The 26,845-nt window shown below is 34.0% G+C and overlaps 1 protein-coding gene across 1 annotated transcript; it reads left to right on the forward strand.

Annotated features, from left to right (window-relative positions):
• Positions 1 to 1,867: 1,867 nt before the first annotated feature.
• On the forward strand, positions 1,868 to 26,681 carry SLC6A14 (solute carrier family 6 member 14). Its single transcript, XM_055269067.1, has 14 exons — positions 1,868 to 2,019; positions 3,052 to 3,217; positions 6,221 to 6,352; positions 7,924 to 8,085; positions 8,950 to 9,097; positions 10,225 to 10,357; positions 12,042 to 12,182; positions 16,725 to 16,953; positions 18,282 to 18,407; positions 19,554 to 19,672; positions 20,207 to 20,306; positions 20,587 to 20,696; positions 22,841 to 23,008; positions 24,037 to 26,681. Exons 1-14 carry the CDS (start codon positions 1,972 to 1,974, stop codon positions 24,181 to 24,183), a joined length of 1,929 nt encoding a protein of 642 aa, XP_055125042.1. The 5' UTR covers positions 1,868 to 1,971; the 3' UTR covers positions 24,184 to 26,681.
• Positions 26,682 to 26,845: the final 164 nt, after the last annotated feature.

Consider the following 26,845-nt stretch of genomic DNA (forward strand, 5'->3'; position numbering starts at 1 on the left):
TACTGCATAACAGGCAGGGAAAATTGGTCCCCCTGTATAACAGATACCCTTGCCTTGTGATATGTTTGGGCTTTATGTCCCCACCCAAATTTTATCTTAAATTGTAGTTCCCATGATCCCCACGTGTGATGGAAGGGACCTGGTGGTATGTCATTGAAACATGGGGTGGTCACCCCCATGCTGTTCTCGTGATAGTGAGTAAATTCTCACAAGATTTGATGGTTATGTAAGGGACTTTTCTCCCTTTGCTTGGCACTTCTTTCTCCTGCTGCCATGTGAAGAAGGACGTGTTTGCTTTCCCTTCCACCATGATTGTAAGTTTCTCAAGGCCTCCCCAGCCACGTGGAACTGTGAATCAATTAAACTTCTTTCCTTCATAAATTACCTAGTCTCGAGCAATTCTTCATAGCAGCATGAGAACGAACTAATACACCTTGTATTCCTGTAATCTCTCTATCCTTAGGATTCTTGTCTTCTTTCTATTCCCTTGGTTACCAATTGTTTGATGTGCCCCAAGGTTGGCTTCTTTCATTTATATGGGACTTTGATAGTTTAGTAAATGCTATTGGATTTGCTTTTTAGCTCATCCTTTTATAAGGAGGTTTATAAGCCCTTCTTGCTCCTCTCCCTTCTATGTTTCATCTTAGCCTTTAGGTCATACAGTAGTGTACAGTACTAATAGGCACACCCTCATGCATTAGCACTCTCCCTCCCCCAATTCCCCATTGATACATGCACATGTGCACACACACACACATGCACATCAGCCTTTGTTATGTTCAAGACAAAGTTAAATAAAACTTATTGATACTTTCCTTACTACCATCCTACATTTTTCATGGACTTTTCTCTACCTTACCTGCCAAGATTCCCCAGGGCATATTTCTATTGCAAATGGAAAATTCTTGCAGTCAGTGGAGAACAAAGGAGCTGTACATAGGGTACAGAATTTGCCTATTTGCTCATTCCCCTGTGTGCATGAATTTGTGCTTTGCTTCATAGAACCACCATCACTATCTCTTACCTGGGCAGACTGAGTTTAAATCCTTTGAGTTTCCTGATGAAAAGGCATTCCATTGGTAAACAGCATTATAATAATTATTTCCTCCCTGGTCAAGCTGGGATGTTTCCTCATAGTTTACTTTCTAGGCCTCATCTTTCTTACAGAGTGTGCTCCTTTGTTAAGGTTAGAATTTCCCATAAACCTGCTCAATAATTTGTTTGTGTTTGGCTTCTTTGAAATACTACACAAAGCAATCCCTGTAAAAGGCAAAGCTGTCCTGAAGGCTGAGAAAGGAGCCTGAGACATAGGCTCCAAGTTGCTCTTTTCAGGCAGAGCCAGCTGGGTAATCTTATCTCAGATGGCTGCTTTTCAAGGTGCCCAATTCAGGGGCTTTTCCACTGGGAGCAGCATTTGCCCCAGGGAATCAAGTACTTTCTAGTCAGGGGCAAAACTTTGGGAAATCTGAGGACCCAGGGTGGTATGGTCTGTTCAGGAGAATTTTGGGGAACAGAATGGCCCCCTTCTCCCTCTAGCACTTGTGCAGATCAGCACTTGGCCCCAAAACAGAGACCAGACTGAGAGGCAAGGTTAGGAGGAAACAGGGGACCCAGGAAAGGAGGCTAGATTGCAAACGCACCTACACAGCTCTGAGTCAAAGGCTGTCAGTCATCTCGGCTCACACTGCTCTGCTCTCCAGCAGCCCAGCCCTTTCCCAGGGCTGGGGCAGGAGATTGCTACATGTAGGCTTATCTGGGGAAAAACCAGAGCCTCATTTTAGTCCCTTCCGGTAATTGACACTACTGGACACCCAGGAGGGGGAGGAGAGAGCTTCTCTTCATAAATGGTCCCACCCCTGGGCAAGGTGGCTCACTCTGGCAGGTAGAAACAGGGGAGTGTGCACCTGCCACCAGTCAAGCTCAGCCAGACTGCAAGAGGAGGCAAGGCGGAGCCAGCCGAGGGAGTGAACCATGGACAAGTTGAAATGCCCGAGTTTCTTCAAGTGCAGGGAGAAGGAGGTAGGGATCTGGCAGCTGCGGGAGGTGTGGAGGACCTGAGAGGGGAAAACTTAAGGGGGGTTGCTAGTCTCAGTTTTTGCTTTCTGTGGCTGTTCCTTGGGCTCCACATTTCTGTTCAACTATTAGGTGTGACTGAGATATACCTATAGAGTAGAGAAGAAAGAAAAGCTCTTACTCTCATAGCTAGAAGACTTAGGGCCACCTCATCCTCTGCCTTGGGAGTACCCACAAAATCCTGTTCTCTATCCCTCTCCTAACTGTGTCCATATGCTAGAGGAAAGTACAAAAGTACACTGTTCTTAATTGACCCAGGGAACCCTCCATACCCCAGAGAAGTGAGCAGGTTGGGAGAGAACCCCTGTCCCTTCTCTCCCTCCCAAGTGGAGAGGGAGCTACTTCATCTGGTGAGACAGGAGAATTTGTCTCTGCATATTATTCTATGGCTTTTAGAAAGGCATTGATTTTAATCTGTAAGACAGAGAAAAGTTAAACTACCCTTAACTTGATACATCCAATACTATAAAGCCATAAGAAAAGTTTATAGATTCTTGTTTTTTTTTTCCAGCAGACAGTACATTTGATCCTGCTCAAAGATCTGCTACAATATCAATAGTAATGACTTTATCTAATTCATCTTTAAGACTTTTGTATTTGAAGCCTGATTTGTCTGCTTTCATTTTTCCCTCACACCAGTGTGACAAAGACCTTTGTATTTCAAACCTGATTTGTCTGCTTTAATTTGTGTTTCACACTGGTGTCACATTTAACGTTTTTACCAAAATTTGGATAATCTTAGCTGATGGAGTAGTAAACATATCTACCTACAGAACTTTGCTCATTTTAAGAGGTAAATGTTGTAAAGTAAAAGCAGCTATCAGCAGAAATCTCCCCAACTTTGTAAAGCATTCCCCTCAGCTATGGTTTTCAGGGTTTTTTCCCCCATTTTCTGTTGCTCTATGGATTTGTGAAATTATGCTTCTGTGGAATTTGTAATGGTAGAAAGGCAAGCTGTTGATATTTTTTCTTCCCTAGAAAGTGTCGGCTTCATCAGAGAATTTCCATGTTGGTGAAAATGATGAGAATCAGGACCGTGGTAACTGGTCCAAAAAATCGGATTATCTTCTATCTATGATTGGATACGCAGTGGGATTAGGAAATGTGTGGAGATTTCCATATCTGACCTACAACAATGGTGGAGGTATTCTATTTCACCCCCACCCTCTTACCCCCGCTTTTCCCTCCAGTTTTAAGTGTGGTTCTATATGGCCTCTGAGAATATTTTATGAGTTGAAGGAAGGCATATGATAGTTGATAGTTTGGGTTAGTGGGAGAATGAGAAACAAGCATATTGAGTTTATTATTAGTCTGAGCTACTAGCTCAAGTTAGAAAGCTAGTTTCACAAAATCCTCAGGTATAAACTTGATAAAAAGCTTTATTTTTAGCTCTTCTAAGCTTCTGATTTGAGATCTCACGTAATCTTCAACTATGGCATACTTTTCCTAATTTATGCATGTTTCTGTGATAATCTGTTCAAACTCAGGTTGTGCTTTGCTTAATTTATAGCTGAATCAGAAATAAGCAGAAAAATAAGTTCTATTGAGAAGCTCAAATAAATTATTTGCTTAAATAAAATAATGCATTACATTTTGGTGATTTAAGTGTGGAAAGAGATGATTAAAAAGTAATTAAAGGTTTAGTATTTTAAGCTGCAATATTGAGTTACATGTATTCCAAATCGGACTGACTACGTAGAAGATCCTTCTAAAATGAAATAATTTAGTTCAAGGATTGTTGTTTTATTCCTGCAAAAAAACACTGTTTATACCTTGTAGATCATTAGGGTAGACTCAATTAGAAAAAAGGAGAGAAAAATAACTTTGAGGTGACACACAAAGGGAAACAAAATGAATTGCACAATTCTCTAGTAATGTCCAAACAACTTTTCACTTACACCATATTTTATTTACTTGTAATTACAGGTTCTATTAGAAGTATAGAGGTGACATGCCCCTATATTTCATAACTGGGTACCAGTGAGACTGTGCCACTATAATTATTTTTCTTAGTATAATAGGATTTTGTGTGGTGATATTTCAATCATATTTCTTGTTAATTGGTTACATTATTCACAGTGGTCTTTAGAGACTTAAGAAAGGAGCTCTGTTTATTAAACAGTTTCAGTGTCAGTAGCATGAATTCCCCTATCTAGAAGCTGGGTCATTTAGTTGTCTTGTTATCAAATATTAGCTGGAAAATGCATCAGAAATCACAGTTTTATTTCCGTCTATGTCCTAAGGTCCAGTGTGGTAAAGAGAAGCATTCTGGATCATTTTGAGCCTCTTGTAACTCATGTTTAGAAAAAGAAATTCCCTGTGCCTTGACATCATACATAGGCCCAGTAATTGCCACAAATTTCTAGGAACTATATTAAACTAGTTTTAATAGAAACTTTTAAAATATAGCCAAAACATAAATAATAATATTAATTGTATGCTGTTATCTTTTTCACCATTTCCTCTAAAATTTAATATGCCATATTGGCTTTCAACTTTTTATAATAACATCATTTGGGTAATAGATGATCTAGGCACTCTCAATCCTTTTGTCCAAGAGTAGAAGAGGAAAATGAAATTAAAATTTGTTAAATGCGAATTAGGTTTAAAAATATGGTCAGGTTTGAAAAGTCGTTTCTAAAATCTGCAAATATTTTTATCTGTATGTTCTTTTTAACAGTTTATTAAAGAGAAGTGTCATACCACTTTAAGGTCTAGGTCTGAAGTATTGACAATTTGTGGCTATATTAACTATATTAACAGTTTATCATCTATGGATAGTATTAATAATAAAATAATATAATAGGTGAAAAGTCAGGTATAACACTGAAGAAAATAATCTTTTTTAATGAAAAATACCTGTTCACACTCGGCTGATAAAGCTTGTTTATTGTTGTAGTTAAACAGTTGTATTTTTTTCTTCATATTTGTCATTCATAGGACTTAAACTTCTATTAGTCATAGTAAAGATGGTATGTACATTGCAACATCTATACAAACATATTTTTCCCTATGGTCTAGTGACTTCCAGGGTTAGTATTAAAATAAGTCACTTACCTATGAATAAATAACAAGTTCTTTATAGACTCATTTTTAGTAGAATGTATTTTGAGAGTTGAAAAAAAGTTATTCCTAGGTATGATGTTACAGTATCATAATATGAAAAATACTTGAGGCAAAACTGTAACATCAGTAAATTAAATGTATATAATCTGAAAACCCATTTTTATCCACTGATCCCCACATTCTTTATTAAACTTTGCCAACACTTCTGGAATGTTTTATTAAGAAGTTTAATATTCTGCCCTTGCTTCAACCTATAATTTGGCAAAACTTCTAATGAAAAATACTATGCCCCAAAAGTGGAAAGAAAGAAAAAGGAAAATGCTAAAAGGTTAAAAGGATGGGGGAGGTGAATTGTCTAGTGTGGGAGAATTATTCCTTATGAAATTGAAAGTTAACTACAAGTATTTCTCAAAAGTTCAGAGTCTTCAAACAAAACCAATACATTTTGTATTAACATTGAGTGAAGAACCTTGTGACTCTTTGGAGAATAATAAACTTAATTGCAATAGCTTACACTCTGAGCCACATTAGCATTTTTACCCCAAGTCTTAAAAATAGACCATTTATTTTTAAAGGAGAAAGGAGGATAACCAATGTTGAACATGGGCTATGTGCCTGGCATTTTGGCAAGTGTTTTCACATAGGCCCTGTATTTGAACCCTTATGACAAACTGAGTTGGCATTGTTCTCCCCTTTTATAAGGAATCCAAGATTCAGATGTTAGGCAAATTGCTGGAGGTCACATAACTGGTAAATGGTCTAGCCAGGATTTCAACCTAGGTTTATCTGGCTCCAATGCCTGGGATCGCTCAATTCCTCTGGCTTACTTTTTATACTCTATCGTTTTTAATAATCACAACAGCCTCATTAGGTAATACTAGCACCCCCATTTCATAGATGAGAAATCCAAGGTTTAAAGAATCAACTATTTATTCATAGAAAGCAGTGAATTTTAGGCCCAAACCCAGCACACTTTGATTCCACTATATCAGGATGCTTTTAAAATGTTATGCTGGTTGTCAAAGTGCCATCAAGACTTTGAGCTGTAATAGTGCTTTGGTTCTTTCTCACCCTTTTTTAGGCGCCTTCTTGATACCTTATGCAATTATGCTAGCATTGGCTGGTTTACCTTTGTTCTTTCTGGAGTGTTCACTAGGACAATTTGCTAGCTTAGGTCCAGTTTCAGTTTGGAGGATTCTTCCATTGTTTCAAGGTTGGTATTAAAGCATTTTCTTCACCATAGTTATTTGTATATTTGTGCATATAGCTACTTTCACTGTGAGGAAAAAAAATTGCTTAAAATTCTGACAATTTAAGGCAAAGAAAACATGCATTATTGTTGTTTTGCTGTACAGTTTGCCACTGCAGAATTTAAAAAATCAAATGTTTTTATTTCTGTTTATCATGGGCTGCAGAAATGGGAAGGGTTAGAAAGCACACTAAAGACGGTTAGAAGGGTGTCATTATTTTCCTGTTTTCGCCCTGTGAATTCTTTTGGCACATAGTCTCATGCTGTAATTTAAAGGCTCTAACTTTTTTCTACTTCATATGTAGTTTTTGTCTTACTGCCTTTGCATATCCTTTACAATGCCTCATTCAGAAAAGTTGAAGGGTAGGTCACTATTTTTTTTCTTGGATGCTCTTAATAGAATAGGACACTGGTAAAGCTTAAAAATGCCTTGTTATTAAACATCAAACTACCTCTTTTGACTGAAGATTAAATATCATTTTGGTATGTGCTAGCTGCTGAAAATTATTTGTTTTCAATGCAACATCAAAAATAAATTCATAGTGAGATGAATAGAATATTGTTCTGGAAGAGTGGAGAAACTACCTTAAAAGCTAGTTTTAAGCATTGGAGTTATATTCAGCACGCTAAACTGCATTTTGAAACTACCTAGTTAAGGAAACTTTGGATATTTAAATTCAGATTGTTACTGAATTATTTAATTTTCTTTACACATAGTTGTAGATATATGTACACCATCCCTCCAGGTCATTATTTTATAGGCTTCATTTTCTACTTTTCAAAATGTTGATTTATAGATGAATATTGTATGGGTCAGTGAGTAAATAAGATATGAGCTTTGAATTTTTTTTTTTGTCTAAAGAATGTCGACTTTGCATGATCTGACAAGAATTTGCAGGCTTAACAAGAAAAAGTAATAAACATGGGTTTTTCTTTATGTGAATTTGATGCACTTACCACAAGTCTTCTGGCCTTGGCCTTAATACCCTTTCTAACCAACTGAGAAACTGCATCAGAAAGCCAATCATAAAATTAAATTTAAATTTAGAAGAAAATTACTCAGACAGCATTAGCCCCTACTCTCCCAGAAAGAAAAAGGAAAAAAGTAATTTAAAAGTCTTTATTTATTTAGAGACAGAGTCTCACTCTGATGCCCAGGCTGGAGTGCAGTGGTGGATCTCGGCTCACAGCAACCTCTGCCTCCCAAGGTCAAGCAATTCTCCTGCCTCAGCCTCCCCAGTAGCTGGAACTACAGGCATGCACCACCATGCCTGGCTAATTTTTGTATTTTCAGTAGAGACAGAGTTTCACCATGTTGGCCAGGCTGGTCTCGAACTCCTGACCTCAAGTGATCTGCCCTCCTCAGCCTTGAAAAGTACTAGGATTATAGGCATGAGCCACCGCACCCTGCCTGAAACAGTCTTTTTTATTGTAAAATAGATTTTGTGGTAATTGAGATACAGCTTTTTTATGAATTAGCAAAGTAAATTTCACTTGAGTTTGGTTTTTATTTTAATTGTTCTTTTTTTTTCCAGGTGTGGGAATTACAATGGTCCTGATATCCATTTTTGTGACCATCTATTACAATGTCATAATTTCCTATAGTCTTTACTACATGTTTGCCTCTTTTCAAAGTGAACTACCATGGAAAAATTGTTCTTCGTGGTCAGATAAAAACTGTAGCAGATCACCAATAGGTAAAATTTGTCAGCCCCCAAATAGTTCTTTTACATATATTTTTTTATAAGCTTGAAGGGTCAAATCATGCTCTAAGCAACTTAGGTACAATTTTAAATGTTCCAAAGGTCACTGGTGAAAGCAGAAGATAGCATATATAATCAGAAAAATGATTAATACAATGTATTAATCTCTGAGAGCAGTCAGGAAGGCTAAATCATGCCTAAGAGTACTTCTTCCAGGCCTAAGTCTTGGGCAGGAGAGGAGAAACTGAGAAAATGATAAAGGGAGAAAAGTGCTATCTAGGATAGTTGTGTGTGTCTCAGGAGACAGTAGGTGTTGTTCATGTCATATGTTGCTAATCTTTGGGATAATGTACCATCCATGTCATAGGCTATTACCATTTTAATTACCTATGTATATCAGAGGATAAATTTATAAATATTTAATGCTTCTGAGAAGTTTAAAGGCCTTAATTTGTCTATATACATAGGTTGGATAGGTAAATCCACATACAAGTTTGTTAGAGCACTAAACCTCAACTGAAACAACTGTTACTCTATACCAATTATAGAGTTGTTACTATAAATACAATTGTTGTATTTTAAATACAATTATTTAAATACAATTATTTAATAGTTGTTACTATAAATACAATCACAGCTTAAAAGGGCAGACAATTTTGTAATCCCTCCTAGTTTAGTAGAAAAGATTTTAAGATGCTGAATGTACACAGCTTATTCCATCTGTAAGATTTCTACTCCACTTTTTTCAAGTAACAATTTTGATGATAATTTAAATATTTTACCATTAAACCTTTTTTTAGGAAAGTAATCTTCTAAAACTAAGTACATGTCTGTGTCTATATTTTTTATCATCTTTAGTAACTCACTGTAATGTGAGTACAGTGAATAAAGGAATACAGGAGATCATCCAAATGAATAAAAGCTGGGTAGACATCAACAATTTTACCTGCATCGATGGCAGTGAAATTTATCAGCCAGGGCAGCTTCCCAGTGAACAATATTGGGAGTAAGTATACTAGATGATTTACTTTTAAGCAGATGTTCTCTTAAAATTTGTACAAAACAACAAAACATTAATCAACTGCTTCCTTAACTCACAGAAATAGAAAAAGGAAAATCAGGACAAATTATATTTCATTTAACTCAAATGTCTACCTATCCCAGGTGATTAGTAGTTACCTGCAAAATTAGCTCATAGTCAGCAATGTGTCTTTTATAAATTAGTTATTAAATGGGCACAACACTGTAATTTATGAAGTGCTTATTAGCTATGAGTTAGGAAATTGCTTTGAAGAAAACACATACAAATTTTAGACTACAATGATCAAGTTGTAATGATAAATAGTTGGGTGATGAGTAATATTGCTATTTAAAAAAGTGTAATTCTTCAGCAGTTTTGTTTACAATTGTCATTATATGGTAAGAATAGATATGTAGTGTTATATTTACTTTTATTAATTTCAAATGATCTCTCTACTTAACTCTATATCTATCCATTACTCTTACCTAATATTGTTGATTCTACTGCTGAATGACCTCTTCTTCATTCACTGTTAATGACCTTTGTAACTCTTTTAAACTTTGGATCTTCAAATGTTCTCAAACTTCAAGCTTAGAAATAAGATCCTAGATCCATGCATGTACCTAGTGAGAATCTTGGAATTTTACAGAAAGTCTGTGGAAAAGGCGTGAATAACAGGATCATTTGAGTTTGATGATATCTATAAGTATGGAATGAGGAAATATTTAATATAATTTTAAATGTTTTCCTCATTATTTTAACATGAGAAAATACTGTAATAGTAAAATAATCTGACATAAAGTAAATTTCTTTACATAAAGGATCTTGAAATAGAGGAAAGTAATAGCTAAAAGAATCAGTAGATCTTTTATTCTATGGTTTGAAACTTTGGATTGGCTGTGGTTAACTGAAGTTCAGAGCCTGGCCATTTAATGAACTATCTGTGTCCTTCATATTGATAGTATCTATCAATAAAGGCTTGCTGAACTTCGATATATTAGTAAGATACAATATTCATGAAGCTTCCACCTGGATAAATGGTATTACAAAATTCAATGTATTTTCTTTAAGTCAAGTGATTCTGTGATCATAAAATGGCTTATGTGTTTCAGTAAAGTGGCGCTCCAACGGTCAAGTGGAATGAATGAGACTGGAGTAATTGTGTGGTATTTAGCACTTTGTCTTCTTCTGGCTTGGCTCATAGTTGGAGCAGCACTATTTAAAGGAATCAAGTCATCTGGCAAGGTAACTTGAAAAACACATTAGATAGTGATATAGCAGCTTTCCAATTTCATGGTAGTTCAATATCAAGCATTATCAAAAGCACGTTTTTTTTTCTATAATGGGAGCATTCAAATGTGTGAAAAGCTTTCTAAATAGTCTGTGAAAAGCTTTCTAAATAGTCATTTTAAGCTCTGAGTAAATACATAGGATCTCTGTTATTGCTAAATACAAAACAAACAAAATAAAAACTGGTACTAGAGGTGCACATTTCCTAAAAACATGGACCCTTTTAGCTGATAGAGCATTCTGAAGCTTAAGAGTATAATATTAAATTTTGTATCCTACTATATAAAGAAGCATCTTGAATGGAATCATATATTGCAATGTATGGTTTGGGAAGTCAGATCCTTGTTCTATAGAGTAATAGTACCAGGAATCCCCTAGTCGGAGAGAGAGAGAGAGAGAGAGAGAGAGAAATGTGTGTGTTTGTGTGTGTGTGTGTGTGTGTGTATATATATACACACACAAACTATGTATTCATTCTCTTAAAGATTGCCAAAATTGACACACAACTTTTTCTCTCAGTGAAAGGGCCTCTTCTGTAAAACATTCTGTTATATTTTCCCACTTCATTGTTTACTTTTATAAACTTTCAGAGAGAATAATGGTAATTTAAGAGAACAACATGAAATTTTCTCTGTGAACAGTTACACAATACTCAGAAAAAAATGTCTATGTGTTTTTAACTAGTCAATGGATATTTCCTTAAAGGTAGAGGACAGGAATAACTGGGGATCTTGTCTTTGTATTCTCAGTACAATATCTAGCACATTCTGTTAATGTTAAGTTGTGATGAGACATGCTGTTACATCACAAAAATACTGTGAATATCACAAATCCAGTGAAAACTTTCCAAAATGTTTTAGTTCCACATTTTTTAAACCCTTGGTTTCCTTTTGATGTTAATATTGAAAGAGTCCATTAAAGGCCATTTACCCAGGTGATTAATTTTTATTGGTCTCTGAATGACTTGTTTAAATCATCTTCTTGGGTGTATTATAAAACATAGGACATCTATGGATCAAGGAAATCATCCTCATTAAGGCAAAGCTGGTCTCAAAGGCAATCTGCTCATCTGGAACCATGTGTTATCTAGTACAGAAGCAGTGCACTTGTATGTATGCTATCAAACTCTCTTAATGGTAGCTGTAAGGATAACAGTAACAAGTGTCCAGTATTCACTTCAATATGCTTTTCTGGGATTTGAACATCTGCTAGGAAATATTTTCCTTTTCTTTGAAGACTGAATATGTATTCACCAATGCAGGGTTTAAATCATTTCTCTCCTCACCTCAATGCAGTAATTTACTGAGAGAAGACATTCAGTCTCCTCAGACATGTATAAGGATATATTTATCAGAGCAATCCATTTAGATCCCAAGTTATCACTGCTGATGTATTATTTATTTACAGAATAAACCTGGGAAATGTGGATTAATACATCGAATTATTTTTGAAATGGATGATTTGAGAGTAGTGAGGACACAAATAAGAAATTATGCTAACTTTGGTGTATCATCAGACCCTATGAAATCCCCTGTACTTTATTTAATTAATCTCAACTGGCTAATAATTTTACTTGTATACAGTTATACATCATGATTTTAAAAATAACTTACTAATTTTTGGTTACTTTTCTTGGTAGGTGGTATATTTTACAGCTCTTTTCCCCTATGTGGTCCTACTCATCCTGTTAGTACGAGGTGCAACTCTGGAGGGTGCTTCAAAAGGCATTTCATACTACATTGGAGCACAGTCAAATTTTACAAAACTTAGGGAAGCTGAGGTGAGTCTTAATTTGGATTTCAAATTATCTGAGGAGATAAATCTTAAAAGTAAATGCCAAACATCTTTGGTTCCATATGAATATCATAATGTAATAGCTTGAAAAATAATATACAGTTAAATTTATTAGTTTCTATCCACTAGGATGTCTGACTTAGCTAATATTTAACATGCCATTAATATTCTTTTATTGATGGTGAGATAATTTTTAGAAATAGGATTTTTAAAGTCATTTTTTATTCACATAAACTGAATCTATTTGACCAACAAAATTTCGGGATTATTAATCTGAAAAACAATATTTCATGCATAAATACCTGCAAGTTGATGATTGAGGCTATGTGATTTATTGGATAAACTCAGACTAGCTTTAGAGATTACTGTTGAAAGTTTAATAGTCTAATATACATTTTAGTTTTCTTCAAAATTTAATATTCGCAAAATATTATCAAATTTTGTCTAGTGAATTGTGAAGTTAAAACATAAATTTGACACGGATTAAGCATTCCAAAATTGTTACTTATACCAAAAACTTAAACATGTGCCATGAATAAGAATTGGGTAACCCTATTTCAACTTTACCGTCAGATAATGGCTGAATGTATCACTGGCATGTAACATCTTTTAAAATTTGACTGCTGAGAGTATTAACAGAAAGTGTACTACAGATAGTATGCTTCTATTAGTATGGTCTAGAATGCTTTCACTTTTTTTTTTTTGAGACAGAGTCTCACTCTGTTGCCCAGGTTGGAGTGCAATGGCACAATCTCTGCTCACTGCAAACTCTGCCTCCCAGGTTCAAGCAATTCTCCTGACTCAGCCGCCCAAGTAGCTGCGATTACAGGTGTGTGCCACCACACCCGGCTAATTTTTTGTATTTTTAGTAGAGACAGGGTTTCATCATGTTGGCCAGCCTGGTCTCAAGCTCCTGACCTCAGGCGATCCACCTGCCTTGGCCTCCCAAAGTGCTGGGATTACAGGTGTGAGCCACCGCACCCAGCCCTTTCACTTTTTTACTAGTCACATCACATTCTTAGCACACATTAAGCTTCTGTTCAACTAAAAACCTGTAATTTTATGTTGAAATCAAGAGAGACTATGTTAATATTATCTGCCATACTACTAGTACTATTCAAAATGGATATTAGTTTGCTATAGTATTCTTCATGAAACTCATGCTAATTTCCAGCCATTGCTGTTTTCTTTTCTAAATACTTACAAGAGGATGTGTAATTATTTCTTGTAAATTTCTTTTGTAAGCAGTGCCAAATTTATTAGCTTTTAGTTGTGGAAATCTGTCATTAATTTACAATTACCTTTCTGAAAACTGAAATGCCAATCTTTGGTCTTTGGTTACCTTTTTTTGTGCTCAATAATTTCTACTTAATGATTAATCACATAGCTGTAACTTATTTTAGATCTCTGGAATTTTATTATTATAGTCTTGGAGATTAATATACTTTGATGTGTCCACAGGACATCTTAATTTGTTCCTGCATTTATCTTGGGCCTCACTCTTTTTATCCCTGTTGGTTAATCTCTTCCTAATTTGAAGACCATTTTGGATGGTGAATAAGAAACAAATAAAATGGAACTTAGCATTCATCACCTTCTCCATGTTAGGTTATTGAACAAGATACATTATGTTAATGCACTTGGAAATAGTAAGATTTTATATAAATATGAGCTAATGTACAATTATTTCAATTATTTCTGTTATATTATACTATCTTGTTAGAGTTGCAACATTTTCCCTAAGAAGTAGATTCACCATTTTCTTTGAAACTCATGACTTTGAGCCTAGTTAAAAATCCCCTTTGATATTCTTTTAGTGGCTTTTGCAAGCCTAAGATATCTGGGTTTTGTAGTTCCTTGAAATCATTCTGAAAAATTTATATGACACTTTTATATTGGTCTGTGTTTCAGTGACTCTAACATCTTTTAAAAATCAGAGTGAAACCTAAAGCTCCTTGTGAGACAATTTCATTTTCTCACCCCTCTACTCTCCAATACAACATGACCAAACTCCTTCTTTTTGGGGTTTGCTGGCAATGACAATTGTTTTTCTTAGATTTTTTTTTATTCCTCACAATATATGTTCTAAACATGGAATCATAATCAGGTTTCTTTCCTTTCCTTTGAATATCTGAACTTCATTGAGATCTCCAGGAGAGTAGAGAACCACACAAATTTATAGATAGAGGAGTCTTCAGCAATGCAGAGATTATTTTTCTAACTCCCTCATTTTACAGTGAGGAAACTAAGACTTACATAGATTCAATTTTAGCCAATTGTACACAGCCAATTAATAAAGTTTGAATTAAGATTTCCTAATCCCTAATGTAATAATCTTGTATATTGGTATGAGATTAATAGATATGGAGATTAAAGCTATGTTTGGAATTTCTCTTCACTTTTGTTTGCAACCTAGCTACACATCATGGTATTCAGTAGCATTCTTACACAACACAGGACTGCCACACCCACTTCCAGCTCCCCTGTCACATAGGCACATGTAATGTATCAAGTAAAAGAAGCTCAGAGACCAACATGAGCATGCTGTTCATCTGTTAATATGGGCAATGACCAAAGAAAAAAGAGGGCATTTTATTTCTAACACAATTTTCTAAAATATAAGTGAAATAACCATGATCTATCCCAAAAGAGTTTTCTATGAAACTTGAAAACTGATTCTAAAGTTTATTTGAAAAAGAAAAAGGCCAAAACCCCAAGGTGTATCTGAAGTGAAGAGGACTTGTCTTACCAGATATGAAACAATATTTATAATGCTGTACTAATTAAAATAGTGAGGTGTTAGCATAGGTATAAATATATAGACCAGTGGAACAGGATAATAGTCTCAGAAATAAATTAAAAACAAATGGAACTTGGTATGTGGCAGAGGTGGCAATGCAGATCTATAAGGAAAGGGATGATAATCCAATTGATAGAATTGATATCCAATTGATATCTAATTGATTTAATTGATAATATCAATTATCCTTGAACAATTGATATCACATTTAGGAAACAACATCAGTTGGAAATTTCACATATCATTCACATATCACATATATTGATATGCACAATATCAATTTTAGGTGAACTGAAAATTTAACAATATAGGCAAAGCTTGAATTCCTTTAGAAGAAAATATAGAATAGTACCTTTATAACCTTGGGCTAAGCCGTTTTTTAAAAGTAATAGAGATCAAGGATAATATCTATAGTCAAAGATGGATACCTTCAGCTACAGTAAACCAACAACAAAAACTTTGGTTCATCAAAGGACACAATGTTAAAAGGTAAACAAAATTAACCCGCAAATTTTGGAGGAAAAAAAATCAACATGTATAATAGTCAAAAGATTAGATTCCAAATTACGTCAAGGATTTTAAAAACCGAGTAAGACAGCCCAAACCCAAAACTGGCAAAAGACATGGCCGGGAATTTCACAGAAAAAAACAAATCATATGGAAAATGAAGTATTCGCAAGTAGGTGGAGGAATGGGAACCCTCACAGCCAGCTGGTGGGAGTGCAAAATGGTACAACCCTTTAAAGAACAATTTGGCAAGATTTAGTAGAAGGGAGGAATGCATATACTTTTCGACATCACAGTTCCACACCTACATAAGGGGAATGTACAAGAATGTTTACAGCTCCATAATAGCAACATACCGAATGATCTAAATGTCCATCAACAGGAGAAAGGATAAATTGTGACACATGCAGTGTGGCAATAAAGAAGTGGAAAAGGGCCAGGTGCGGTTGCTCACGCCTGTAATCCCAGTACTTTGGGAGGCCAAGGCGGTCAGATACCTGAGGTCAGGAATTCGAGACCAGTATGGCCAACATGGTGAAACCCCGTCTCTACTAAAAATTACAAAAAAATTAGCCGGGTGTGGTGGTGCATGCCTGTAATCCCAGCTACTTGGGAGGCTGAGGCACAAGAATTGCTTGAACCTGTCAGGCGGAGATTACAGTGAGCCAAGATTTCACCACTGCACTCCAGCCTGGATGACAGAGCGAGACTCTGTCTCAAAAACAAAAACAAACAAACAAAAAAGAAGTGGAAAAGAATGATTAAAACTACATATATTTAATTTAACCTAATGAATTTGCTTATATTCTTTCACTTTTGAATTACAAAGTGGACATTTTATATAGTTCAATTTGATGATGGATAAATCTCACAATACCTAATAAAAAATGGCACGTTGTATATGTTTACATGCATTAAGATAACTTTTCTATAAATTCCAAAACAAAACATTCAAATCTAAGTGTAAAGAAGAACAAAGAAATTATGAACACAAAAGTCAGGATAGCAATTGCCACTGGTGGGTAGAAGGGTGATAATGATAAGGAAGGGGTACAAAAAGGATGTAAAAGACTGCAACATTTTATTTCTTAAGCTGAGTAGTGGGCATTTGGGTGTTCATTTCATTGTTATTAATAATATATTCATTTGCTTATGTGAAATATTTACACAAATAAAAAATTGAGTATATGTTTTAAAATATTAAATTATTTTCTCTTATAGGTATGGAAAGATGCTGCCACTCAGATATTTTACTCCCTTTCAGTGGCGTGGGGTGGCCTAGTTGCTCTATCATCTTACAATAAGTTCAAAAACAACTGCTTCTCTGATGCCATTGTCGTTTGTTTGACAAACTGTCTCACTAGTGTGTTTGCTGGATTTGCTATTTTTTCTATATTGGGACACATGGCCCATATATCTGGAAAGGAAGTTTCTCAAGTTGTAAAATCAGGTATATAATACTATATATTATCAACTTTGATTAATTCAATGTATCTCACTTATGAAACTCCAATAGAATTTATAGGAATTTACTCAACACAGTCATGATTTAGAATATTGAATTTTCTTCCTCATTTCATCTTATATAATTTTGTTGCTGTAACAATATAATAATTCTTAGATTATCTATGTAAACAAGAGTATATTAGGGAAATATTGCTGAAGAAGATAGGATGTTTAATTTCGTTTAGTCCTTGCTAAGCACTTTCCATGCATTATAAAAGAAAGAAAATGTATATACAAATTCCCTCTGTACAATTATACTATTCGGTTTGAATTTTTAAAACACATGAACATCATATAGGTGAGAAAGTCAAGTGACTTTGAGTTTCCAGTTGTGTCTAGTTTTAAAGGAATCTTAGCGAACTCCCTAACTACAGATATTAGCTAGGGATGCTTAATTATCTGGCTACAGATTCTGGGGGAAAAATACTAGGATTGTTTTAAGTAGGGGTGCTTCATTAAAATTTTATTTATAGTTAGTATCATATGATGGAAAGACTGGTGATTCATAACAGAATGTCAAGGATCTTGTAGATTATCTAGTGTCCAGTTCCTCATTTACAGAGAAGTGGATTGATACACAGTAATGTCATATATGTCTTGCAGAAGGTCAAATATTTAGGAAGTGATTGAGCCTAGACTAAAAGCTAATTTTAATGAATCCCAAGTTAGTCCTCCGGGAAGTCGAAGAAACTTAAAAATACTTAAAACTGAGGATCACATAATAGAACTGGCACAAAATTAAAAAGCATCAAATGGAAAACAAGATTTAATTTATAGTTTCATTACATATGATTTTGCATATATGCATATAGTGATACTGGGTAAACATTTAGAGAGAAGGTTAAAAACAAAAGTTAGTTCGTAAATATAGTTCTTTAATAGTGCAATTGTTTTAGAACATCTAGGCTAAGATAATGTGAACTAATTAACGTTTCTGGAATTTAAGACAGTTTTTATTCTTTGTCAATCTTAAAAAATAAGATAAGTTAAATAAAACTATTAAAAGAATTAAAATTTCTTATGTGAGGAATGTACCATTTACATTACAGTCTATTTGCTACCTTAATTCATGTCACATGTTCACATTATCACATCACAAAACAACCAAATTAAATATTGTAAAAAGGGAATGTGAAATAGTTGGTAAAAAAAATTTATGTCATGGATTGTGTTGCCAAATAAGATGAGATTTTTCTAATATCTTATGTTTTAAATGTTTAAATATGTGAATTATCTTGGTAACTAATTTATAATATCATACATTTTTCGTAGGTTTTGATCTGGCATTCATTGCCTATCCAGAGGCTCTAGCCCAACTCCCAGGTGGTCCATTTTGGTCCATATTATTTTTTTTCATGCTTTTAACTTTGGGACTCGATTCTCAGTTTGCTTCGATTGGTAAGTAATACTTCCTCTACTTGAAAACAAGGTGCTTTTATTGCCCCTATTACCCCCTCTAGCTGTTAATCTCAGAATGATCTTTCTGAAAGTTGTTTTAAATAAAATTTAAATACAGAAAAATGCTTGACACTCAAAAGGAATACACATTAATATTTTATCATACTTGTTTCAGATATTTTAAGAAAATAAACTGTTACAGGTGAATTTGAAGTCCTCTTTCTTTTCCTAATACAATCATATTTTTTTCTAGTAGCAACTCTTACCATAGATTGTGTATGTTATTCTGTCCATGTTTATATACATTTTATATGTGTCTGTACATATCATATACATTTTTAAATTTGCACATAAATGTGAAGTTTCATAGCATACATATGACTCTGAAAGTTGTTTTTGCATTGATTATGAATCCCATTGATACACAGGCATATAGATCTAATTAAATCACAATCTCTTTGTTGCCATAATAATGGGCATATGAATGATATACAATTTTTAAAAAATTACACACACTGCTGCAATGATCATCCTTGCACATACTTCTATGCACACATAGGGATTTACCTAGGTTATATGACTAGAGAAATTCTGAAACAATTTTCATCCTACCACTCTCTCACATACAATATTTTCACTTTACTCTGTTTATAGGATAAAATCCAGACTTTTCTGGTTGACTTTCGAAGTCTTTGAAAATCTCAAACATATTTTCTGATGTTTTCATTCTCACATCCTTCTACTCTTAGCCAGTTCCCTATTTCATGAACACATTTATTTCTTAACCTAGAATCCTTTCTGTTTCCACACCACTGATCCAAATATTTACCTTATTTAAAAGTCCTACTAGAATTCTTCCTTTTAGACTAATTCAGCTCACAGGAGACTGTTACCTTACAGTTGCTATCGATGAAAAATCATATAAAGCAGACTAAAAACAACAAATAGAGCTGCATTTGATTTTCATCAGAACCAAGTGGTAACTGCCAAAAGAAAAAACCCTGTGGGTTTTTAAAAGCAAGGAACAGGGCTCAGAGTCTATTTTCAACATATATTTGTAAATTTGATTAACATACATTGAATTCTGTGGTTAACAGTATTGGCAAGTAAGTTGACATATAACATGTCATTTCTCCCCCTCTGAAGAAACGATCACAACAACAATTCAAGATTTATTTCCCAAAGTGATGAAGAAAATGAGGCTTCCCATAACTTTGGGCTGCTGCTTGGTTTTGTTTCTCCTTGGTCTCATCTGTGTGACTCAGGTATACTACAGCATTTTTTTTCACAGAAACATATTAGTTGGAACATACTTTATAACCTAACTAAAGAAACCAAAGCTTAAGAGGATGCTTAGTGACAAGTCCAGGTCTGACTTGGATCAAGGCTTTCTGGGTTTTAGCTCATTTTTCTCCATTATTACTTTTATAGAAAGTCTATTTTGCAGATGAGGAGGCCGAATAATGGACAGTTACCTCAGTTACAATAAGATTACAGACTTTAAACACATACTACATTTCGCACAGCCACTTCAGAACATACAGACATTGCATACCATTCTGATAATCAACAAGTTTAAGTGCTTATTTTCTTTCCAGTGACTCAGTATAGATGGAAAGATTTTTGAGATATTTAAAGTCACATTTGGGTTTACATTTGAAACATTGCTTTTCGCATTTCAGCAGAAGGGAAACTAAGGAGCATATGTCAAGATCAAATTAATAGATTCAATTTGAATATCCCATCAATCATAAAAACAATTAAAATATATTTAGAAGTAATTAATATTTTTTTGGTAGGCTGGAATTTACTGGGTTCATCTGATTGACCACTTCTGTGCTGGATGGGGCATTTTAATTGCAGCTATACTGGAGCTAGTTGGAATCATCTGGATTTATGGTAAATAGTAACTATAAAATTATTTTCCAGTTTTATTAAAATAGTTTAGTTTGATTCATTTTCATTATATTTACCTAATTATACTATTAATTTTTATACTATTATAATAGCAAAGTACAATATACTGCACAAAATTATGTTATGAAAAAATATAATTACAGGTGTATGATTCATTGTTGTGGTAGAGAAAAATGTTTAGACACAGAAAGATCATTGATGCCACAATGGTTACTGGAAGAAAATATTAGCAAGCGCTCAATGTACTCTTTGTTTTCTTTAGGAGGGAACAGATTCATTGAGGATATAGAAATGATGATTGGAGCAAAGAGGTGGATATTCTGGCTATGGTGGAGAGCTTGCTGGTTTGTAATTACGCCTATCCTTTTGATTGTAAGTAATTATATACCATGAACTTGGTTTCAATAATACATACATTCCAAGATAAACTTAATAATTCACATTGAAGACAAAAGGCAAATTAATTTTATAAATGAATGATTTTCAAGTTTTGCAGTATTTATGGCTGGTGCCTCCAAGTTGCCTAAATTAAAATGCCTTTGCAGTATTATTTTGAGGCCATCAGTTTAAACATTTACCATTTGAGAAAATAAACAGGTTTGTATAGATGTAAAAGTTATCAATAATTTAAAATTTATCAATAGAAAAAATGAAAATAAAACATTAATTTGCTCATTCCCTAAAAAAATATGTCGAGCCATCAATAATATTCCTAACCTCTCTGCCAGGCACAGAAAAAATAAAGATGCATAAGGCCCAGATCCTGTCTTCAAAGAATTCAGTTTAAATATACTGACTGCTGAGAAACAACAGTCATATTTTAATTCATATTTTATCTCTTAATGAGGGAGGTATTTGGCAGATGATAGTAAAAGAAACTTACCTGTGTCAATAGGGGCAATGGTTTATGTTAATAAATTCAACAATTAATACTATTTAGAAGTTGAGGTAAAGCAAAAGTATGTCTTACTCCAGAGACATAACTTATCAACTTAAAATGTTCAAATAACATTTCAGGACAGTAAATGGCTGAGCACCAAAATAAACACTACACAGGAGGGAGAATGATTATGGACTAGAAATAATGGTGGTGGGGTGAGGCAGTGTCAAAGCTTCATAGATTTATTTTGGTTTTCATTGCCTTCATGCTTCAAAGGTTTTCCTAGAAAAGGCCATTAAGTAATTCTATGCAGGATTTCCTTCAGATCTAAAGTATCACATTCGTTTGTAGAGAAGATTACATTTTTTTTTTTTTTAACATTATGAGATCACTTTCAAAAGCTGAGCAGTTTGGAACAAGATCATGGTGAATTAAAATATTTGGATATTCCATATTTTTGCTAAATGATTTTGAAAATGACACTAAATATTTTTATTTGACAAGTCTCCATAATAAAGTAAACCCCCTTGTCAACTTAGAAGGTCTAGCTGGATCTCTTAACAAGCTAATATTCAATGATTACATAAGTTTGACACCTGAATTTAATTTAAAATGCAAAAGTATTACATATGAAATGATTTACATTGCCATCTATTTTTTATAAAGTCATGTGTATTGGACTCCACTATCCCTCATCCATTCTTTTGTAGTTATGTACATTCATAGTAACTGTAAAATATATTTAAATTACTGTAATTAAATTAATAGAGCTAAGCCATTTAATTTTAAAATTAAACAGATCTATTTATTATTTTCTCGCTGATTTTAATAAAACAAAAACAGCTAAATTTAAGGAAACTCCTCAATAATTATTGGGTTTTGTTTTGTTTTGCTTTACCAATTTCTAATTAATTAGTTTTAATGCTTCAACATTTGGGGTTTATTTTAACTTGGCCTTATAATGTGTTCATCTTTTACATTCAGATTTGACTGTATTGCCTAAACAGATATTGAGGGTTTTTTTGTTTGTTTTTTGTTTTTCCCTCAGTAAGATGCTTGCAAGTGAAATGTGCTTCGGTAAATGCTCACCAATAGTGTGTGTAAATGCATGTGTGTTTTTGATGTGTCAAAAGGGGATCTTTGTGCAGTGGCAAACAATAGAAGCAATTCCTAAGCAAAGAGAAAAGCATGCCCACTAAGGTGTACTTCACATTCTCATTGTATTAATCTATATGCTGGCATGTAGATTTAATCTATGGCACAGAATAAAACCATGCTATTATAAATCAAAGTGAAAAGCTCAATAACAGAAAATTTCAGATATTATTTTACTTTCAATCTGATATATGGTCAAGTATTTTATTGAAATATATGTTGAACAAGTATTTGGATTTATAAGTATATGATGGTATTAATTTTGGAAAAATTTATTCAAAGTAAAAATAAAAGTTATATATTTTGGTTCATTCCATATTATTATCTTCTGGCTTGTTACCTGATTATTTCAATTATTTGAATATATTTTCATATTAATTATTTTTGATAAATCACATCTGAGGAACAGAATCAAATTGCTAATCATCAGTGCAATAAAGTCTAACCTTTAGCTTTGTCTTTGCATATTTAACTTTGACAGGCAATATTTATCTGGTCATTGGTGCAATTTCATAGACCTAATTATGGTGCAATTTCATACCCTGACTGGGGAGTTGCTTTAGGCTGGTGTATGATTATTTTCTGCATTATTTGGATTCCAATTATGGCTATCATAAAAATAATTCAGGCTAAAGGAAACATCTTTCAAGTGAGTGCATTAAAATTGTTTATACTTTATACAAAGTAGTTATGATCAAAATGGAGATTAATTTACTCACATGGTGGTAATATGAGATTATATGAAATACAATTAATTACTCCTTCCTCTTGGCTACTTCTATACCTGACACAGTCATCTGTTACTAGTGCACAACATGGTATTATATTATGTATATATTTGCTGTGTTTATGCTAGACTATAAGCTCCTGGTGGGGAAAGTCGGGTCTTATTTGTTGCTGTATCTCTGGCCTTGCTACAGTGCTTAGCATATGACAGCTATGATATCTATACCTATGTTGAGTTGTCCCTGAAGATGTCACAAAGCAAATGACCTGTTTGCTTTATATCCATAGTCACTACTTTCAAACCTCATCTGGCTATAATATACATCCTAATAGTGTTTTTATACTGGAATAAGCCTGGTAAATATCTTGAACCCAATCTAGAGCCTGAGTCATCCCTCTTCTATGGAGGTCTAGGGGTATGAAGTTCATTATGACATCTCAGTAGGACAATGACAAAGTAGGCTTAGCAGCCTTAGATTTAAATAAATTCCTAAGTCCATACAACAATGGATCCAAATCAATGGTTTGATCCTGGAACTCCCATTTCCTTTGTTCTTGAAACACATCCCAGGTATACACTGGTTTAGATCCTGAGCTCGTCCTCATCCTAAGGCCAGGATGGAAATGTCTGATTCAGTGAAGGTACAGAGTAGTTACTCTGTTACTCTAATGGGTTCACACACATTGTTTTGAAATCATTTACATGCTCAGTTATTTTGGTTTAGTAGTTAATATACTTCTATTAACAACTAGCTACATTTGATTATACCTTTTTCTTGGTAAACTGTGCATTATTAAGAATTTAGATAATCACTTTTTAGTTTTCTATGATTCTTATTTTTCATTAGTAGAGAAAAAATAATTTAAAGGAAAGTACAGTTCAATATTTGCTTGTTTACAGATTGTGGCACTTAAATTCCAAGACAATGATTTTTTGCTTTTGCATTTCAGCGCCTTATAAGTTGCTGCAGACCAGCTTCTAACTGGGGTCCATACCTGGAACAACATCGTGGGGAAAGATATAAAGGCATGGTAGATCCCAAAAAAGAGGCTGACCATGAAATACCTACTGTTAGTGGCAGCAGAAAACCAGAATGATATCTCATTGACAAAAAAATATGATTGTATAATGTGATTGTTTTTAGAATGGGGGAAACTTATTTATTTGTATGTTAACTGAATAGGAAAATGTACATACTATGTTCATGATAGTGCTATTTTTTTCACATTTAAGCAGGAATGCAATATAAAAATGTGAATCTCTTAATTCTCAGCCATGTGCTTATTATATTTCTTTTTAGATTGTCTATCTGTATAACACACACACACACACCTAACAGTCTCTATTTCACAATTATATTTTTGTAAATAGTATATGCATTTTTAATACATTGGAGGCTTTATTTTGAGCTAATTTCTTAGAGAATAGTTATATTTTCAATTACACAAGTTTAAAAATATTATTTACTTGTATTATCTTAATATACAATCTTTCTTTTCCACAAATATGAGTGGAAAATAAATCAGTACATTTAAAAGAAAGTGTTAAAACTGAAGGCCTCACTTAATAAGAAACGTGATAAATATATGGACAAATGGACTATATATACTATAAGAGGACTGTAGTTTAATACTTTTTACCCAAATATGTTTAAAAACTTCGTGCATTTGTTACAGCTCATGTTTTCTATATGAACTTAGTCATTAATGTTCTTTATAAAAAGTGAAGTAAGATGGAAAAATAAGGATCCTACAGCCAGTAAGTGATAAATCTAGAAAATTGAGTTTTGAGTACCTCTTTTCCCATATACAATCTTCCTTCCTTAGGTAATTTGGAAGAAAACTATGACCCATTTAATTTCTATTGTGTTTCACAAAATTAAGTGTTGTTCATTATACTCTCTGAAATATAGGTTTAATTTCAAATAGAATATGGACTTAAATGTTAATGAGAAAATGGCTTTAATCAATTCTAGCATTTTATTACTGTAATACAGGGCTGATAGAGTGATTTTGTCTTATATGAATAAGTTACTACTTACAGGTGATAACTTACATACTATTGGAAGATAAACTTGTCAAACTTGTCAAGAATGAGGAAAGCTAAATTAGAAAATCCTATGTCCTAGTTTCCTTACCAAGGATAATTAAATATATCACTAAGAGCTTTATATATTGATTATACATTGTTGACAACTGATTTAAGCATGATAGCCTATGATGATAAACACTGCCTATATGTGTAAAGAACTTTTCATCAATTCTTAAATTTCTTAACCTAGGCTTCAGGGAACATATGAAACCAAAATTATATGGAACATTTTCTGTGTGTACATGTACATGCATTTTTCTAGGGAGAGAGTCCGTAGGTTTATCAGAATATCAAGGAAAACTGTGACCCAAAGAAGTTTAGAACCACATACACTGCTGCTGGCTTTTTGTGCTTGGCAAATGAGTGACAATAGAAGAAATATTTTTTCTTACACATTTTAAAACGTTTTTTCTTCCTTGTGATTGAAGATGAAAGGAGTAAGAAATTAAGGCATTTGTTTAATTTATACTGGTAATTTATTTAGCGGGGAGGGGACATGAAGGTAGGTAAATAGGTAGGCCTCTAATTGAACCACCTCTCTAAGTTATGTACGTATATATAAGCTGAAATCGTGTTTGACATTCTGAGGGTTTTCTTTTTCTTTTTCCTTTTTTTTTTTTGGTTGGGGGCTGGGGGTCAGAGTCTCGTTCTGTTGCCCAGGCTGGAGTGCAGTGGCATGATCTCAGCTCACTGCAACCTCTGCCTTCTGGATTCAAGTGATTCTCCTGCCTCAGCCTCCTGAGTAGGTGGGACTACAGGTGCCCACCACCACACCAGCTAATTTTTGTATTTTTAGTAAAGGCGAGGGTTCCCCATGTTGGCCGGGCTGGTCTCGAACTCCCGACCTCAAGTGATCTGTCTACCTCGGCCTCCTAAAGTGCGAGATTACAGGTGTGAGCCACCGTGCCCGGCCCATTCCGAGGGTTTTCTTTGAAGACAGGTCAAATGCTGTTAGTAAGTTTCAAGAGATTGTTAATTCCTTAGTTATACCAGATTTTATAAAATATTTGAGAATAGATGGCTAACAAAAGGTTAGAAATACTTTTCCTTCATTTTAATCCACATTATGTTACATGCATTCTACCACTACATTTTGGTGCTATTTAAGGTGTGCAATTTTCTATAGGTGACTTTTGCAATTCAGGGAAGATTTGGGCATTTTAAATGAAAGAATATCTAATTGGGGGAAGTGTGAAGGGAAAGAAATTCTTTTCAAAAGCTGACCACAAAGAGTAGTTAAAAGTTTTTGTCACTATCTTCACAAGTGTGTAAAGCACAGATCTTAACAGAGTGCTTGGCATATTGCAGGGTGCTCAGCGGTGGTTTTTATTATTATTACTCAGATTCAACAGTGGCAAGAAACATCATTCTACATCATGGAAAACATTTCCACCAAATCCCACTTACTTTAATGCGAACTTGGAGATAATTTATGGTATTGTATTGTAAACCATTAATGAAAACTTTTTCACAGTTGAGTGAAATTAAAATCACTATATCTCAACTAGTCGTTTACTGTCACTTTTTTATTGTTAAGAAACTTTTGAACTGTTTTTCTTTCTCTATTGTGCTTCCATTTCTTCCCCAGTAAGTATATTTTAGCCATATGTAATCAATTACCTAAAGTATAAGTAAGAAACTCGGTAAGTATCTGGATTTTAATCTGAC

The sequence above is a fragment of the Symphalangus syndactylus genome, chromosome X (genome assembly GCF_028878055.3).
Source record: "Symphalangus syndactylus isolate Jambi chromosome X, NHGRI_mSymSyn1-v2.1_pri, whole genome shotgun sequence".
Taxonomy (NCBI): domain Eukaryota; kingdom Metazoa; phylum Chordata; class Mammalia; order Primates; family Hylobatidae; genus Symphalangus; species Symphalangus syndactylus.

What these genes read in the sequence shown, in the direction of transcription:
- SLC6A14 (XM_055269067.1), top strand. Translation starts at nt 1,972, where the DNA reads ATGGACAAGTTGAAATGCCCGAGTTTCTTCAAGTGCAGGGAGAAGGAG. An exon ending in GACCTACAACAATGGTGGAG is followed by an intron (nt 3,218 to 6,220) that starts GTATTCTATTTC and finishes ACCCTTTTTTAG; the next exon opens with GCGCCTTCTTGATACCTTAT. An exon ending in CTGTAGCAGATCACCAATAG is followed by an intron (nt 8,086 to 8,949) that starts GTAAAATTTGTC and finishes TATCATCTTTAG; the next exon opens with TAACTCACTGTAATGTGAGT.